The sequence below is a fragment of the Panicum virgatum genome, chromosome 4N (genome assembly GCF_016808335.1).
Source record: "Panicum virgatum strain AP13 chromosome 4N, P.virgatum_v5, whole genome shotgun sequence".
In the NCBI taxonomy this organism is placed as follows: Eukaryota; Viridiplantae; Streptophyta; class Magnoliopsida; order Poales; family Poaceae; genus Panicum; species Panicum virgatum.
Window position 1 is genome coordinate 17,873,592 of NC_053148.1, and position 18,705 is coordinate 17,892,296.

At 47.2% G+C, this 18,705-nt stretch overlaps 1 protein-coding gene across 1 annotated transcript; it reads right to left on the reverse strand.

Moving 5' to 3' along the window:
- Nucleotides 1-1,192: 1,192 nt before the first annotated feature.
- Nucleotides 1,193-2,395, reverse strand: LOC120671377 (protein DMP2-like). The gene has a single exon (XM_039951676.1). The coding sequence runs from the start codon at nucleotides 2,374-2,376 to the stop codon at nucleotides 1,723-1,725; it is 654 nt and encodes a 217-aa protein (XP_039807610.1). The 5' UTR covers nucleotides 2,377-2,395; the 3' UTR covers nucleotides 1,193-1,722.
- Between the last annotated feature and the right edge of the window lie 16,310 nt (nucleotides 2,396-18,705).

An 18,705-nucleotide genomic window follows, 5' to 3' on the forward strand; every position in this document is an offset into this window, starting at 1 on the left:
AAGAGCAAAAGAGCAGCACCAGGTCTACAAAGACTGGTCTTGAAAATGGTCTGACCGGTGCCCCCTTGAATTTTGCAAGAAGTCCCAAATCCTAGAAGCAGGGGAGGCTGAGTTTTGAAGAACTCATAGCCAAGTATAAAAAGAAAGGAGCCGCTCAAAAGTAGAAGAGACGACCAAGTAAAACTAAGGATACAAGCCATCGTCGGGACATCGTGAGCAACCAAATTCTTGTCCACATCAAGGTAATTATGTAACTACACCACATTCACTTGGTGAGCCGGTTGCTCCATGGTTTTGGTCGTATCCTTGCTATTATACACCTTTGGATTATAGTAGGATGCATATGGAATCATATATCAATCAATATCTTTCTATGTATTCAAATATTTTTTTTTGACGTGATCTATGTATTCAAATATTGGTTCATCGCAAAGAACGATTGTTGCTAATAATAAGCTAGTCAGAAGTGTACTTACTAGTGATGAAGGAGGTGAGAAGAACAATAAACAAGACAACTAGTGTTTGCAACCGAGGTGGTGTCCCTCAGGCTTATCTCACACTCAAAAAAGAAGATTACAATGGATGCGCAAGCAATAATCAGTGGAGCAAAAAGTGGGGTTGTACCAGCAAGGTCAGCAACTACGAAGAAGATATGGAAGACAAAGCAAGTTGTTTCATCATCAGCGTGAGTTAAAGCAAGTCACGACTTATTATACTTATCGCCTTTAGAACTAATAAATGGCTGATGTATTGTTCATCATCGTCTTTAGATAATTTTGGTCCAGAAGATTATTTTTTGGTATGCAAATTTTACCAAGAAAAAACACTCGTGTTGAAGAAGGGTAGACTTTGCATATTTGACTCGTTGAACTACGCACAAAAAAGTTATGATAACTTCTTATCCGTCAACAATAGTAAGAGAACCATATCACCATATATTATGAACACAAGATACTAAGTCCTCTATCCCCCAGACTATATAAGGACGGGTACAGACTCCCTCAAAATATACATCAAAGACAATACAAATCGACACATATAACATAGGGTATTACGTATATCGCAGCCCAAACCTGTCTAAAGTTTATATTCCTTGCACCATCGAGTTTCTCATCTTGGCAACACCCTACCTATAAACTAACCACCTCGGGGGTATCCCTCAGTGGACTTGGCGGCTAATTAACCAGCGACAAGATACAATATCAGGTATATATTTTATTATAGTATTTGGTAACGGAGGTAGTACATAGAGATACCCATGTAAATTAAATTGTAAGCTTTCTACATGCATCGAAATTGAGAATATATAGATGCATGTACACTAACTACTAACAATCATGGCGAATGCGCTCGTAGCGCGATGGCAGCGCCTCCCGTTGTTGAGCGTGCCCGCCCAGGTTCGATCCCTGTCGGGGACAACCTGGGTGTCGCCCGGGATTTATTCCCACACAGGTTCTCTGCTGGCCCTCTTCCGACCGTGCTTCGGTACATAAGCAGACATCTTCGGAGGATAGGTTGTAGTAAGTCTTAACTTGCTTGTAGGGGGTGTTGCGTGTGGTGTGAGTGTGTGTGATGTGTGTCTATTTGTGAGTTCAGATACTACAACTTGTACTCAGGGCTCTCTCTCAAAAAAACTACTAACAATCATGGCTTCCATCCTTAATACATAATACTAGTTATGTTTCATCATGCAATCGGTAATAAGCTTAGAGCATTAATGCTTCAAATCCTTTCCCCCTCGTCTTCCTGTTTGTGAGGCATCAAGTCGGTGTACCCGATGCTCTTCCTGGTCGTCGGGAAGATCATGAATACCATGCTAGCCAGGAACCCTAGCCTCACCGGCAGGTTCATGAGCACCCCCCTGACGTCCGGCCCAACGTCCGGGAACAGGCAGCTCTGTATGCTGGCGTTGCCAAGCGCGACGACGATGAACAGGACCGAGGAGACGAGCGCGTGCACGTAGTCCAGCGGCCTGACCTTCATCCGGGGCATGTTCCGGAACTTGCGCCTCCTCTCCTCGCCCGTGCCGTCGAAGTTGAACGGGTAGAAGCCCCGCGGCGTGGCCACGCCGTAGTAGAGCCTGCCGTCACGGCCGACCAGGCTGTCGGTGAAGGAGAGCAGCACGCAGGAGGCGGCGCAGGCGCCGACGAGCGCGAGGGTGAGGTACCGGCTGGCCACCCCGCATGCGCCGTGGTTGCTGAAGGACGGCGCCATGGCGTGGAAGATTGTGACCGTGCCGGTCGGCAGGAGCTTGATGATGTCGCAGGCGCCGCACAGGGTCTTGTCGACCAGTGGCGGTGGTGGCTTGGCGCCGCCGTCTGGCACCAGGAGCTTTACGTCGGCCATTTGGGCCTGCACGGCGGCGTTGTGTCCCATCTTATTTATCACCAGATGGTCGCGCACTTGCACTCTGCTGTTGTTGCGCACACTTTTATGGCCGTTCTGCAAAGTAGTTGCAGGATGCGACATGTAATGTCACAACTTGTGGTGCATCCGATCCGTGCTTGGACAGGAAACTCGTGCCAAGTAGCTAGCTAAAATGGTAAAGTTGACGTCGACGCAACAGAGATCATAGTGTTATAGCAGAGAAGCTAAGTGTGACACGATGGCTTATATATTACTAGATAATTATGCCCGTGCGTTGCTACGGACAAAATTGATATAGGTATCGAATATATATTGGTGTTCTGCGTTAATTTGTGATCGAGTCGTGGACGGAGGACTTGTCCAATTCGCATACGGAATAGACTAAGACCCATATGAAAGGACATATGACGGATCAAAAGTCAAAGTACCGCAGAAACGATCCGCTCTTTAGAAATAGATAGATAGATGTGCACTGTTCGCTTTTGTTACTGTGCAATGTGGATTTACAAGTTTGAGTATCGTAGGTTCGAAGGAAAAGAGAAACGAGAATGCTTCCTGTAGGACGTCCGACGAGAAAAAAAAATCGGACGCTCTCCGCACCAGAAGAGAGCGAATCGCTTGCACCAGAAAAAAATTATCTGGCTCGCTTGCTGGCTTGCATTGCTCGCCGCTTGTGCCACTCACGACCGCCGTTTGCCTGCTCGCCGCTCGCGACCTGCGCGCTCATACGTTCTCGCCTGCGCTCGCGCTGGCCCTCGGCTGGCGGCAGCGGAGAAGCAGGGCCAGCAGGTGGCAGCGCAAGGTCCCTCGGCGGTGGAGCCGACCGCGCACGCCTGGATGGCGGAGCGCCGCGCTCATCTGGCCCCGGCTTCCGGCGGCGGAGCAGTGGCGGCCGCGCTCGCCTAGCCCTGGCTAGCGGCGGCAAAGTAGGCCCTGTGGGCAGCGGAGCAGATCTTGCGGCAGCCATTGCTGATGTTCCCAGGGAGGATGCCTGATTTGAAGAGGAAGAACTCTAATTCGGTAGACGGCTCCTCACGCATGTTGCAGCTGTTATTTCGTGATGTTGCAACAGTGATTTTGCGATGTTGCGGTAGCTTTATTTCGATGTTGTATGCATTTGAAATGGATGTTGTATGAAACAGAGCTCTAATGTTGCGGTGGGAATTTTACTCCCGCACCCGATGAATTGATGAGTCGCGGTGCATATTTCTTTGATGTTGCAAACTTTGATTTTTTTATGTTGCAGCCGTATTTTCTTGATGTTTCAGCAACTCTATTTCGATGTTGCAATGATAGTCTGATGGGAGAGGTCTCCATCGGACGTCCAGACGCTAGCAGTGCCGAAAGAGAAAATTTCCTATCTAGCACCAGAAAACGTTCACAGCATGTAAGGAAAAGTTCAAAGAAATAGGAGTGACTAGTCGCAATCCGTGCATACTTTAAATGTAATACTTGTTGCAATAAGATATGTTTCTTCAAAGCATTGCAGGAATACCTTGTTCGAGGATCATTTTGGTCGTTATTGAATCAAAACACAGCCGCAAACCGCAGTATATATATATATATATATGTGTGTGTGTTGATGAATTACAATTATTTTTCAAGCTATTTTTTGTGGTATGCAGTGACACCACGCATGTCTTGTGGACAGAGTTTTAAGGTGTCTCATCTTCCCCTCCATCCTCTTTTTTTTTTCTTTTCTACCCTCTTTTTTTCTTACTCCTCCCCACCCCAACCCCAATGTGTGGAACTTAAAAATCCAAAGGGCCATCATCGTACGATTTATGAATGTTGATTTCATTATTCTCACTCAGTTGACAAAAATAACATCCGCAATTTTCTTTTAAGGGAAACCTCCACAATTTGTAGTGGAAAAATGATTCCCGAAGTTTCCGTTTATGAAACACTATCTTAGAGCATCTCTAAAAAGATCTAGCACTACCGGATTCAGCCGCTTTGCCGAGTGCCGGTTACACTCGGCAAAGGCCAGTTTGCCTCACTCGGCAAACACCACTCGACAAAGCCTCCCACGGCACAGTGGTCTTTGTCGAGTGTCGGATTACGGGCACTCGGCAAAGTCTTTGCCGAGAGCCTTGGCACTCGGCATAGGAGCCACGTGGCGTGACCTTGGGCGGCATCTTTGCCGAGTGCCTAACGGCAGGCACTCGGCAAAAGGGCCGCCCAAGGTCCCGCCACGTGGTCGTTTTGCCGAGTGCCACCCAGCACTCGGCAAACTTTCAAATCTTTGCCGAGTGCCTAACGGCAGACACTCGGCAAAACGGCCGCCCATGGTCCCGCTATGTGGTCGCTTTGCCGAGTGCTGGTTCCTGGCACTCGGCAAACTTTCAAATCTTTGCCGAGTGCTAGGACTTTAGCACTCGGCAAAGTGGATGTTCTGCTGACATGTGAAGGCCACTTTGCCGATTGTTTTTGCATAAGCATTCGGCAAAGTTGACACATTTTTTTTCTTTTTTCTCTGTTTTTCAATATAAATACAACAACAATATATATAAATGCAGGGACATTACAGGCAGTTATAACAATAAATATATAATTGACAAATACGAGAATAACATCGATACAAATAACGAGTCCATCACATATATCACAAGTCCGATAGACAATACATCACATAGAACGAGTCCATCACATATATAAAGTCCAATACATATAATATGTCCACAAACTAAGAGTCCATCGACGCGCCAAGTCCACTAGTGTACAAGCTACGAGCAGGTGTCACTCACGGTCTGGTGGGGGGGGGCAAGATTGCCACGGAGCCGCCGGCGAGTTCTGGTCCGGAGGAGGGTCGTTCGATGCGTTCCACGACTGATTCTGCAAATAGAAACACATAATTTGGGTAAGAATAACAAAGATATAATAATTAATATCTACAAACAAAGCATACTCACGGGAGTGTCAGAAGGTCCTGCAGGAAAGTAAGGCTAAGCTAGTAAGGCGAAGGGAGGAGGCGGCGTCGCATAGTTCATCGACGCGCCAAGTCCTTGCATCCAGGTGACCATGCTGTGCAACATAACCGACTGCTCCTCCCTCAGCTTCCGCTCCTGCTCCAGCTTGGCCTCGATCTCCATTCGGCACTTCCTCTCCTCCTCAAACTTAGCCTCCATCTCGGCCTACAAGATTTAAACCTCCATGTTACAATACAAAGCAAAGTTTCATTTTAATCATAGAACGGCAACTAAATCTAAACTAACCTGTCTCTGGTGCACGCTGGCCACTGAAGTCTCAGGCCGTGGGCGTATGGGCGGGGTCAAGTCGGTGGTACTTGCCCTAAGCTGCGAGAGACTGGGCGTACTCGCCGTGTCGACTAAGTTGTTGGCGATCAAGTACCGCTCGTGATTCTTCCCTTGTCCCGCCCTCATGATGGCTTCTCCGGAGAGTGGCGCGGTGGTCGGATCACAAGTCTCCCCGTGGAGCGCCCTTCCCACCTCTGTGTATGCATTGATGCGCGCGTGGATGCTTGGGTTTGTGTAGGCCTCTGGTGGAGCCGCTGGGTTGTAGGCCACGTCTGACGTCGCCCTGCCCATGTGAGACATGGTGTACGCCGTGAAGTCGTTACAAGACTGGCCTGGATGAGACTCCTACTGCCAAGAAGTCAACAAGATGATTAGTAAGAATTAAAAATATAGCTTTAGAAAGAATGAAGAAATTAGTGAACTTACCCAAGTATTCTTGTACTCGCCGAGGCTAAGGCTCCCTTGATGATGTGCCGGACCCGGCATCATCAAGCGGCGCTCCTGGCATAAGGCGTGCTGGCGGGCCCAATCCTCGCTGATCCACTTGTCCACCATCATAGACCAGCACTCGGCCTTGTTTGCGCCCCAGTTCGGAGGCACCTAAATGTAATGAAGTGCATGACATATTGTAATATCAAATACAAAATAAATGAGTAGATATGGCATTTATTTACCCTTAAGTACTGGTCTCGCGTGAGAAAAATGTCCCTTGCGGCTGGTTTCTTGACACTCCTCTTCTCGAACTCGGCGCAGTACACAATGACGGCCTGGACACGCGCCTCGTAGTGCATGTCCTTAACCAGCTTGTAGCAAGCCTGGTGAGCCCGCTCGTTCGCCGGGCCTCATAGCCTTCCTCGCACCTGTAGAAATCCTGCATATATACCCACAAGATAATTGCAATCATTATTCCAAAAATTGAAACATAATGTGATATTTCTAACAATTTAGTGCGAGGATGACTTACCCACAACTCCCCGACCACCCGCCTCGCTTTGGTGGTAAAGTTTCTTCCTTTACGATCAGTAGCGTCCGGGCTGGCCATGTAGTGGTCCCACGTGTATGCCGGCTCCAGCACCCCGGCATGCATCACGAGCCCGGGGAAGTGCAGCCGGCACAAAAGACCCAAGATACCATTGGGCTTCCGTTTGTGCTCACCAGGCTGCACAAAAAGCCACCCCCTGCAAGAGTGTTTAAGGTAAAATTTTAGTTAGTATTGCAATTTAAAATATATGTAATGCATAATAAATAAGTACTAACATACTTACTTAGGCTCTAGTGGCCGAATCATCGGGCGTCTCGCTAGAGGTATCGGACATCGCGGGAGTTGTGACGGTCCACGCAACCACACCACCCACTCATCTCCTGCCGCCCCCTCCTCGGCCTCTTCCTTGTCCTCCTCCTCGTCCCCCTCCACGTGCTCCTCCTCCTCCTCGGTGCCCTGGTCTTCCACCCTCTCTCCTCCTCCTCCTCCTCCTTCTCCTCGTCCTCTATTGGAGAAGGGGTCCTCTCCCTCCTCCCCCTCCTCACCTTACCTCCTCCACCACTCCCACTACCTCCTCCTCCACCCCTCCCACTCCGTCTCCCTTTTCCTCCCCCTCCTCCACCACCTTTGCGAACACTACAGCTCCCGGACCCCTCGGGTGCGTCGTACCCACTACCGCCTCCTCCACCACTGCCTCTGTACAAGGAGCTCAGCCAAGTCATCTTGTGACCGCCTGGCATCTTTGTTTAGTTACCTGAAATCAAAAGGAGTGAACGCATTAGTCAGGATAAACAATACTTGCAAATAAATGAAAATAAAAAAAATATAACTACAAATTAGCATAATACATATTAAATATTGCAAGTCCTACATGTTTTAGAAGTAGTCATCATAATCGGGATTAGCTGGATCGTAATCCTCATCATCACTATCAGCTATGTCAACATAACCAGCAGAATCCGAAGGAGGAATGTCGTCTTCACTGTCTCTGCCTAAATGTAGTCGCTCTCGTAATTGTAAGTCTTGAATATTTTGAACCTCATCTCCACCTTCCTCGTCAACTTCCCTTTCATTGTCGACTTCCATTCCAATCTCGTCGGATAAGTCTATCTCAAAACTCCCTTGTAGCCCCTCTTCTTGAAAAAACTCTATCATTGTTGTAATATTCGTTGTTTGGGAGAGGTAGTTTGCCGTGTGGCGATACTTTATACACAACATCCCAACCCCGAAGATGGTGGTCGGTTTGGCACGGGTATGAGAGATAATAAACTTGTATGGCTTGTTGAGCCACAATGTACACATCTTCACCTTGTAATGTTGAATCCTGTCGAATTTCGACTAGACCAACACTAGGGGTATGTCTTGTTAATGTTGGATCAAACCAATGGCATTTGAAAATGACTGGAGTGAGCGGTACAGAACCATGAAACTTGAGTTCGTATATTTTTTCAACTCTTCCGTAATACTCGACTCCGTCTTGACCTGGCGTAAAAACGCCGGTATTAGTGGTTTTTCGATTGGGTCGACTCTGCTCGTATGTCATTGTGTGGAAGCGATATCCATTCACGTCATAAACGTTAAACGACTTGACCCTGTAGCTAAAACCATCGGCAACCTGTCTCAACTCGGCACTCATGGATGAATTAGTTTGGCCCTGCAAGCGTATGCAGGATAGTTTGTCATATAGTTCGAGAACAACGAAATGGAATAGAACTATGAATTCAAGACTACCTTTTGTTGAAACCAATAAATGAAATCGGGTTGTGAATTTCCCGCGCCATTTTTAAGAAGACTCTCCATTTCCATCGGGGTTGGAGCCCTTGAGCGACGCCAAAATAGTTGTTGAAATTCCCTGTATAAAAAATGACAAAGGGGATTGGATGCTAAGTAGTGAAAACTTGTGAAATGGAAACTCGTGAATTGAGCACAATGTTGAGTACTTACATAATATACGGCTCCACCTCGGAAAGGTTGGTCAACACATATAGCATGATACGGCGCCACTCTTCATGGATCAAGGTCTTGTACCTCGCGTCACTTGCACTTCCAAGTTATCCTCGGAAGATGCTGAGACTCGATTCATTATCGGCAGCATTGTAACGAGGGGGTGGATTATGCACGCTGGGAAGATTGTCACCATAGTATTTGGTTGTTAAGTTTGACACCTCCTCCAAAATATATGACTCTGCAATAGAAGCTTCAATTTTACATTTATTTTTGCATTTCGTTCGAAGGACCTTCTGACATCTCTCAATTGGATAGCACCAATGGTACTGCACAGCCCCCCCCATCCGTGCCTCGTACGGAAGATGTAGAAGCAAATGCTGCATCGGATTGAAGAAGGCGGGTGGAAAGATCTTCTCCAGCTTACATAGCAACACAAGGGCCACTTTTTCCATGTCCAAAATGACGACCCGAGATAACTCCTTAGCACACAGCTGGCGGAAGAAATTGCTCAACTCTGCCAACACTCGCCATATATTATCAGGGAGATAGCCTCGAACCATCACAGGAAGAATCCGCTCAATCCATATGTGGTAGTCATGACTCTTCAGCCCGTTGATTCGCATCGTAGTCAAATTAACTCCCCTCCTCAGATTCGCTGCATACCCATCTAGAAATTGTAACTTTTGGATCCACTCTAGTGCTTCCTTTTTTTGGGGCCTCGTTAGGACGAAATCCGCCGGAGTCTTCCTCCATTGTCTCCCTGGTCTCGGAGTCTTCATTTCATATCTTGGTCTATCGCACAACGTTGCCAGATCCACTCGAGCCTTGATGTTGTCCTTCGTCTTATCAGGAATGTCTATGACAGTTCCAAAAAGAGCCTCGCCCCAATTCTTTTTAGTGTGCATGGCATCAATATTATGTGGAAGGAGGAGATCATTAATATAGGGAAGCCTCCACAAGCCAGAGACCTGAGTCCTGGAATGTTCTTCGCCATATCCCACAAAACCACCTGCATCATTGACCTGGAGAGCATCTATCTGAGCATGAAGCACGGCACCCGTCAGCATCTGCGGTGCAGATTGTGTAACTACGACACCTTTCGTGAAGTTCTTAATGTGTCTTCTAAATGGATGGTTAGCAGGAAGGAAAATGTGTCTTCTAAATGGATGGTTAGCAGGAAGGAATTGTCGATGTTTGTCAAACGACGAATAATTGCCCCCCTTTCTCAACCAAATGAACTGCAGAGTTGCCTTGCATGTTGGGCATGGGAACTTTCCATGAGTACACCATCCGCAGAAAATGCCATACGCTGGGAGGTCATGCAGAGAGTAGTGGTACCACACATACATTCTGAAGTTTGCCTTTGTCGCTCGGTCGTACGTCCACACCCCCTCCTCCCATGCTTTGATCAACTCATCGATTAGAGGCTCCATGTAAACACTCATTTTATTTCCAGGGTGCTCAGGAATAATCAATGACACAAATATGGTTTGTCGTTGAAAGAGAACGCCAGGGGGGAGATTCAAGGGAATAACGAACACGGGCCAACATGAATATGATGCGGCCATCATACCATAAGGATTGAACCCATCGGTTGCCAGCGCAACACGTACATTATGAGCTTCTTTAGCTTTCTCATGATGAATCTCATCAAAATGAGTCCATGACTCACCGTCGGAGGGATGCGCCATCTTATCTGGGTTGTATCGAACACCTTTTTTGTGCCATGTCATCTGTTTCGCGGTTTCCTCGGTCATATAGAGTCTTTGGATCCTCTGAATGAACGGAAGGTAACGTATGATTTTCACAGGAATCGTGAGCTGCCTATTAGGCTGACCGTCACCAGCATCCACCTCCAGGAATCTTGAGGCTTTGCATTTTGGACAGTAAGTTTCAGCCTCGTGCTCTTTCCTAAATAAGATGCACCCATTAGGACAAGAATGTATCTGCTCATATGGCATCTTCAGTGCACTAAGGATTTTCGTCGCCTGATACATTGTCTTGGGTAGAATGTGATCTTCCGGAAGCATGCTCCCAAAAACGGTCAACATACTGTCAAAGGCGTCTCGGCTCAGGCCAAACTGGGACTTTAAGGCCATAAGGCGTCCAATGTCGTCCAGCTGAGAAACCTTTGTTTGGCCGTGAAGAGGTTTCTGTGCCGCCACCAACATCTCGTAAAACGCCTTTGTGCTTTCCTCTGGCTCCTCCTCCTGCGGTCCTTCACCGAAATGTGCCTCTTCATAGTCTTCTAACATGTCTCCAATCCCACTAGCAACATCACATTCATTGATGCGATGCCTCACGACCTCGTCTCTCATACGATGGGCTTCACCGTGAAAGGTCCACCGGGTATAGTCTGGCGTAAATCCATAATTGACAAGATGTTCTCCCATGACCTTCTTTGTCTTCTGTTTCTGGTTTCCACAACTCTTGCAGGGACACCACATGAACCTCGACCCTTCGGCTTGCGCCCATGCCCCTTCCAAGAACTCGTTAGTCTTCCCAATCCATTCATTGGTCATGCTAGCTCGAGTTACCCGGCCGGTGTACATCCACTTACGGTCATCCATCTTCCAAGATGTCAGCGACTACTATCAAAACTCGGCTTAGTCTAGTAGGTAAGGATAGGTCCTAATCCCACCCGACCATGCGTACATGCGGTCAGCTTTCATGATCCAATCCTATCCGAGATAGAATTTCGGCAGCACCTCCCCGCTGTTCTCTAGATACACGTCCCGAAAGGGAGATTGTGTATCCCGAGAACAACATGGAGGTGATGCCGAAACTCTGACTCGGATCGGAGCTGACCATAGAACCTGACCCCATCTACGCATCCTCGGGCTGTCCAAAGAAGCGTGGACAATTCGAAACAGATACGATTAAAGATATGCAGAAAAAACTGCAAATCTCCACTCGTATCTCTTCCGAACGGGAGACGCCTAACTAGTTTACGCGATCTATGAACATGATTTCCTAAATATACTAAAAAACATCGAAACTATACTACATCAGACTTTAAAACTAAATAAATATTTAAATCAGAATTCAAAACTAACTAAATATTTAGAAACTAACTAAACATATAAATAATATTATAAATAAACTAATTAAACTAATAAACAATAAACTAAATAAACTAAATAAATTAACAAAAAACACAAATTAATTACTTTGGCGTGGGTTGGGGGCGGCGGGGCGGAGCCGAGGCGGTGGCGGCGCCGGCCGCGTGCGGCGTTGGAGAGGTGCGGGGCCCGGGGCGAAGCCGGCGATGGCTGCGGGCGGCACGCGGGGCCCGGACAGCGGCGGCACGGCCGCGGCCGGCCGCGGCATGGTGCACGGGGCCGTGGGTGCGCGGCGAGCGGGCGGCGTGGGGCCGCGGGCGGCAAGCGGGGCGGCGGCGGTGGGAGGCCCGGCTGCGGCCAGCGAGGGGCCCGGGGCGGCGCGCAGGACGGCGGTGGTCCGGCCACGTGGAGGCGATGGCGGCGGCGTCGTGGCGTGGCCGAGGCGGCGCGGCGGGTCGGGGGCGTGAGCGGGAGCGCGGTGGGCCGGGGCGCGCGGTTGAATAAATGTGTTAAGAGTCGGGCGCCGGGGGGTTATCCCCGTTATTTGCCGTGTGCCTGGATCCGGCACTCGGCAAACTATGGCTATGCCGAGTGGCAGATCGGCGACCCTCGGCAAACTACGCCTATGTCGAGTGCCAGTTCGCGGCACTCGGCAAAGGGTTTTTAAAAAATTTGATTCATTTCTTTGCCGAGGTCGGCAAACTACGCCTATGTCGAGTGCCAGATCGCGGCACTCGGCAAAGGGTTTTTAAAAAATTTGATTCATTTCTTTGCCGAGTGCCGGACCAGGTGGCACTCGGCAAATATTTATTTTAACTGAGTTCCAAAAGCAATGATACTGAAATTAACATAATGTAAAAAATATATTATTTCATGTATAACTGTTCCAAACTCAAATTCACATAATTTTAATTTCAAGTTTCATGATTTTATGCAAGAAAACCTATTATTTCATGTGTTTCTAAAGTCGAATTGAATTTATATCAACAAAATCGTTTTGATGAGGTATGTATAAAAAATTTAGTGACTACCAACTAAATAATTTGCCAAAATAAAACAACAAATTATGGTTCATGATTTCATGCAAAAAACCCTATTATTTCATGCGTTTAAAGATCAACTTAAAACTAAATATAATGATATTCAATATGTGCCAAAAATAATTTAATATATAGATAACAAATTCAAAAATTAACCAAATTTTCACAAGACACATGTTTTGTTGTTATTTCGCTATATAAAAAGTTTCACATTGAAAATCATATGTGACTTTCATTTCAACCACAAATCCAACCGGATACTACACATCTCTCCGAAACTTCTTCGGAGACTCTCCGGCTTGTGAGCGGCGTACATTATCACGTGCCCGAAATGCTGTCAATTATTTTCCACTCTATCCTCGCAGGAAACCAAGAGTTTTGCACAATTCCCATGATTTTCAGACATTGCATGCTATTTTTGGTTTTTTTCGAACGTCCGTGCACACGCTTGTGATCAAGTTTCCTGATAAAGATGCTTCAACTTTTAAGTCCTTTCACGCATACGGCATCAGTTTTCATTCTAGTACATAAATATCAAATTTCCATTAATTGATTTCCAAATTTTGATCCACTTCTAATTTAATATTAACTTCGAACGATTATTCCCCGCAAACAAAAAATTAACAGAAAATAGTAAACCAATCAATAAAGTGCCGAGTACCTAAGCTCCAGCACTCGGCTAAAGAAAATTTGCCAAGAGCCAGGCTCGAGGCACTCGGCAAAATTACTCTTCTGCCGAGTGTCAAGTGAAGGCACTCGGCAAACTATCCCCTTTGTCGAGTGCCAGGTGGTGGCACTCGGCAAAGACTTGACGCCATCAGCCCCCCTAACGGCGGCTAACGGGTGGCGCATGGCGGGCGCGCGTGCTGGGCACGTGCGCCGGCTTTGCCGAGTGCCGCCGGGCCAGCACTTGGCAAAGGTGACAGTTTGCCGAGTGCCATTCGTTGCCGACGGCCGGCACTTGGCAAATCTCGGGCATGCCGTGTGGCAGATGTTTGCCGAGTGCTCGTGTCCTAGCACTCAGCAAACCACATCTTTGCCGAGTGGCCATGTTCTAGCACTCGGCAAAGGCCGAGACACTCGGCAAATTTGGGTTTTCCGGTTGTGTAGCTAGCTTTTTTGGAAAAAAAAACCCATATCAACCATCCAATAGACTCGGTATCTTGGCCTGCTCGCTATCCGGCTCCCGATATCCCTCTCCTCGCTCGGCAAACATGCCGAGCGGCCTACACTCGCTAAACTACCGAGGTGGTGGGGCCACCACCTCTGCCGCATCTCCTTCCTCACGCCCTGACCATTGCGTCCTCGTCCTCATGCGCTCCCTCCTTGTGGGCCCCGCCGAACGATGGCTCCCTGCTGGCGGCCACCTCCCCCTCGCCGTCACTATCGAGGAGCGAGCGGTCTGGGTCCGGCTCAGCCACGGCCTTCACCTCCCTGGTCTCGCCGGCGGGCAAGGTGACCATGTGGCTCAAAGCCTTACCATGGCATTGGTACCGGCACAGCGCGTCCTTTGTGAGGGTGCTGCGGTGGTGCGCCCACCAGAGGTGGTGGTTGAAGTGGTCGTGGTTGTAGGGGCGGTAGCGGTGCCGATGAGACAGTAGGCGGAGGAACCCGTGCTGCTGCTGCTACTCTACCAGGAGTACCGCCTCGGCGGGGAGCGTGGGGTTGGGCGGACCGTTCTCGTCATCCCCAGCCACAGCTGTGGCGGCTGATTCGGTGTTGGTGGCGGGTTTGGCTTTCAGGGAGCTGTAGTGCGCGACGATCATAAGGGAGAGGACCAGGAGGAGGAGCGCGACAGTGGATGACAAGCAGCGGGCCATGGTGGCAAGCTCAGCGAGCGAAGAAGGAGGGGCGGTGGCACGGTGAGATAGGCGAGCAGTCGAGCCGAGGAGGGGCGGCGGCACGGCGAGCGGAGACGGAGGGGCGGCCAAGCATGGGTGGAGTGGGGCCCACGCAGCAGTGAGCTCGGGAGGAGAGTTGGAGAGAGGAGAGCTTGTGAGAAGGAGATTTCACTAGTGTGTTGGTTCCCCCACCTTGGAAAGCTAAATGGCTAGCTAAAGAGGAATTTGACTAGTGTGATTTGTAGAAACTCTTGGAACTGCTCTACTCATTGTCTATCTAGGCATTTCCCATTTCACCATCTATCGAGTTTAGGATGATCCTATTAAACTCTAGGATCACATAGTGCACGAATCGAGTGGGGTTTCCTTTGATCTTTCATTTTCATGGGTACAAAAAGGGAGTTCCTATATCTAGAACAAGAGAAATGAGAGAGTACACAGAGGGAGAGAGGGAGAGACCATCACCACCGGAGGAGCTTGAGGCGGCCATCACTGGTTCGCTGATGAAGATTTCCTCTAGGGTAGCGGCGAGCGATGCAGCTGCTTCACGGTCGTGGCGGCGTTATCTTGGACGACGGTGCCAATGACGACGGACCAGGGTCGACGGCGGCGGTGGTGAGACTTCCCGCTGCTCCAGCGCCCCCTACAGATCGGCTAGGGTTTAGAGAATGTGGGTGAGGGTGCTGGCCGCGCGGTGAACCTCATACCCAGTGCCTGGCCCCTCACCCCCTTTTTATTTAGCACTGTACAGCTGGGGCCCACCAACCATTAAGGGTTGGACGCCCCCGATCAGGGCGCGGATCAAGGGCCTAATAGGCCATTGGGCTTATTAAGTAGGAGATCAATCCAACATTCTCCCCCTTGATCTCACTTTGCACTTTAACTTTATACTTTAACTTGAACCTTTTTCCTTTAGTTGTTCCATCACAGATTAATGAATAGAGCATGCTTTATCGTCACGGTCCAAGACCGATAGACTCAACAGCTACCACACACATCACTGTTTTGAAACAAATTCTTTATCTTTTGGGCCCTTTTATTCTCCAGAAATCACAGGCTTTCCCTTAAACCCATGCCGGCTATGTGTTCCATGAACACATTGGGTGGTAAGCCTTTAGTGAGCGGATCCGCAAGCATTTTCTTTGTACTTATATGCTCGAGTGTAATAGAGTGATTCTGGATTTTCTCCTTCACAACATAAAACTTTATGTCAATGTGTTTGGCAGCACCACTTGACTTATTGTTGTGAGCATAAAACACTGCTGGTTCATTGTTGCAGTACGTTCTGAGTGGTCTTTGAATGCTGTCTACCACTCTTAAACCGGGTATAAATTTCTTTAACCATTCAACCTGCCCCGAGGCCTCATAACATGCTACAAATTCAGCGTACATCGTCGATGATGCAGTGACACTTTGTTTGGAGCTTTTCCATGATATAGCTCCCCCTGCGAGTGTGAACACATAAACGAACGTGGACTTTCGGTCATCGATGTCCCCCCGCAAAATCCGCATCTGAATACCCTTCTATCTCTAGGGAATCGAATTTTCTGTATGTTAGCATGACGCTTTTTTTGCCTTGCACATAACGTAAAACTTTCTTTACCATGATCCAGTGTGCCTGTCCTGGATTACTTTGATATCTGCTAAGTATCCCGATAACAAATGCTTAGTCAGGGCATGTACAAACTTGAGCATACTGTAGGCTTTCGACAGCTGAAGCATATGGAACCGCTTTCATTTGATCGATCTCATACTGGTTCTTGGGACATTGAAATTTTCCAAATCTATCGCCCTTGACTATTGGAGCAGGTGAAGGCTTGCACATTTGCATATTGTACTTCTTTAGTACCTTTTCTAAGTATGCCTTTTGTGATAGTCCTAATACCCCTTTTGTTCTATCTCGGTGAATTTCAATTCCCAAAACAAATGAACCTTCACCGAGATCTTTCATGTCAAAGTTTGAGGACAAGAATTTCTTTGTCTCTAGCAGCAGACCGACATCACTACTAGCAAGTAGAATGTCATCCACATACAGGATCAGGAAAATAAATTTTCCACTTCTGAACTTTGCATGAATGCAATTGTCCTCATTTTCTTTAAACCCAAATTTCCTTATTGTTTCATCAAACTTTAGATACCACTACCTAGAGGCTTGCTTTAATCCATAAATGGATTTCTTTAAGCGACATCTCATATGTTCTTTTCCTTCCACAACAAAACCTTTTGGTTGTGCCATGTAAATGTTTTCATACAGATCCCCGTTAAGGAATGCCGTCTTCACATCCATCTGATGTAACTCTAAGTCATAATGTGCCACTAGTGCCATTATTATCCTGAAGGAATCTTTACACGAAACTGGAGAAAAGGTTTTGTTATAATCTATCCCTTCCCTTTGCGTGAAGCCTTTTGCCACGAGTCGTGCTTTGAACCTTTCTACATTCCCTTTGAAGTCATGTTTGATCTTGTAGACCCATTTACAGCCTATTGTTTTGGCTCCTTTAGGACTTTCCTCTTAGTCCCAAACACCATTGGAACTCATTGATCTCATGTCATCCTTCATAGCTTCCAGCAATTTAGATGAGTGAACACTTCTCATGGCTTCTTCATATGAAGTGGGATGACCCTCCATATGAATCTCTTCGGTATTATATACTTCATAGTCGCTAGAAATAGCCGACCTTCTTTCTCTTTGTGACCTTCTAAGGGCCACTGCCTGTGGCACATTTTGTGCCTCAACTTCTGGCACATTTTCTATAGGGGGCTGTAGCTCCTCCTCCTCATGTCCAACCACGGGTTCAGGCGGTTCCTGGATGACAGGTTCCGAACCTTCACTCACTGTTGGTATGTGTGGAGTTTGCGACAGGTGTTGACACCGTAATATCTGGAATAGTTGGCTCAGCAACAACCGAAGAAGGTGCTGGCGTCACTATCTCTGGAACTTTTGGTGCAGCATCAACAGGTAGTGAGAAAAATGGCACTTGAATCATAGGAGTAGGCACATACACCCGCTTCTCCTCAAGGTCAATTTCTCTAGGTACCATGCTCCCCCAGATCATTTTGTCTTCTAGAAAGACAGCATGTCTCGTTTCTACAAACTTTGTATGTCTGTCTGGACAATAGAAACGAAAACCTTTCACTTTTCAGGATAGCCGATAAAATGACAGCTTATAGTTTTGGGATCCAGTTTTCCAATACTTGGATTAAACACTTTAGCCTCAGCTGGGCTCCCCCAGACCCGCAGGTGAGTCAGTGAGGGTTCTCTTCCTATCCATAGCTCATATGGTGTTTTGGGCACCGATTTGCTTGGCACTCTGTTGAGAATATAAATGGCGGTTTTTAACACCTCCATCCACAGACTCAATGGCAGTGTGGAATAATTCATCATACTGCGCACCATATCCATTAGTGTACGGTTGCGCCTTTCAGCTACTCCATTTTGCTGAGGCTCCCCCGGTGTGGAATATTGGGCAACTATACCTTTTTCCTGTAAAAACCTTGCAAAAGGTCTAGGAACTTGTCAATAAGGGGTATGTCGACTGTAGTACTCCCCTTCACGGTCTGACCTTACTATTTTAATTCTTTTGTCAAGCTGATTTTCAACCTCAGCTTTAAATATTTTAAATTTATCCAATGCCTCAGATCTTTCTTTAATTGGATAAATATAACCATAGCGGGAGTAATCGTCTTTGAATGTTATGAACGAATCATAGCCATCCACACTTTTCACAGGAAACAGGCCACATATATCAGTGTGGATTATTTCTAATGTTCCAGCACTTCGTTTGGCACCCTTTTTAATTTTCTCTACAAATTTTCCTTTAATGCATTCAACGCATTGTTCAAGATCAGAGAACTCTAGCGGAGGAAGAATTTCACTCTTCACTAAGCTTTTAATTCTCCCCCTCGAAATATGGCATAAACGACAGTGCCATAATTTTGATGAAGTATCTTGAGTTCTCTTTCTTTTCTTTGTTTCTTTCTCTGACAAGGATTCATTCACATTCACATCACATACAGAATGCACTTTATCACGCATAGATAATAAATATAGATCACTGTAAAGAAAAGCATCACCAATACAATTATTATTAAACCATAGTTCACATTTGCCATTCGCAAAATGACAACCAAAACCATCTGTGTCTAAGCGTGATACACGAATCAAGTTTCTCTAAAGCGAAGGAACAAATAAAACATCTTTTAATACAA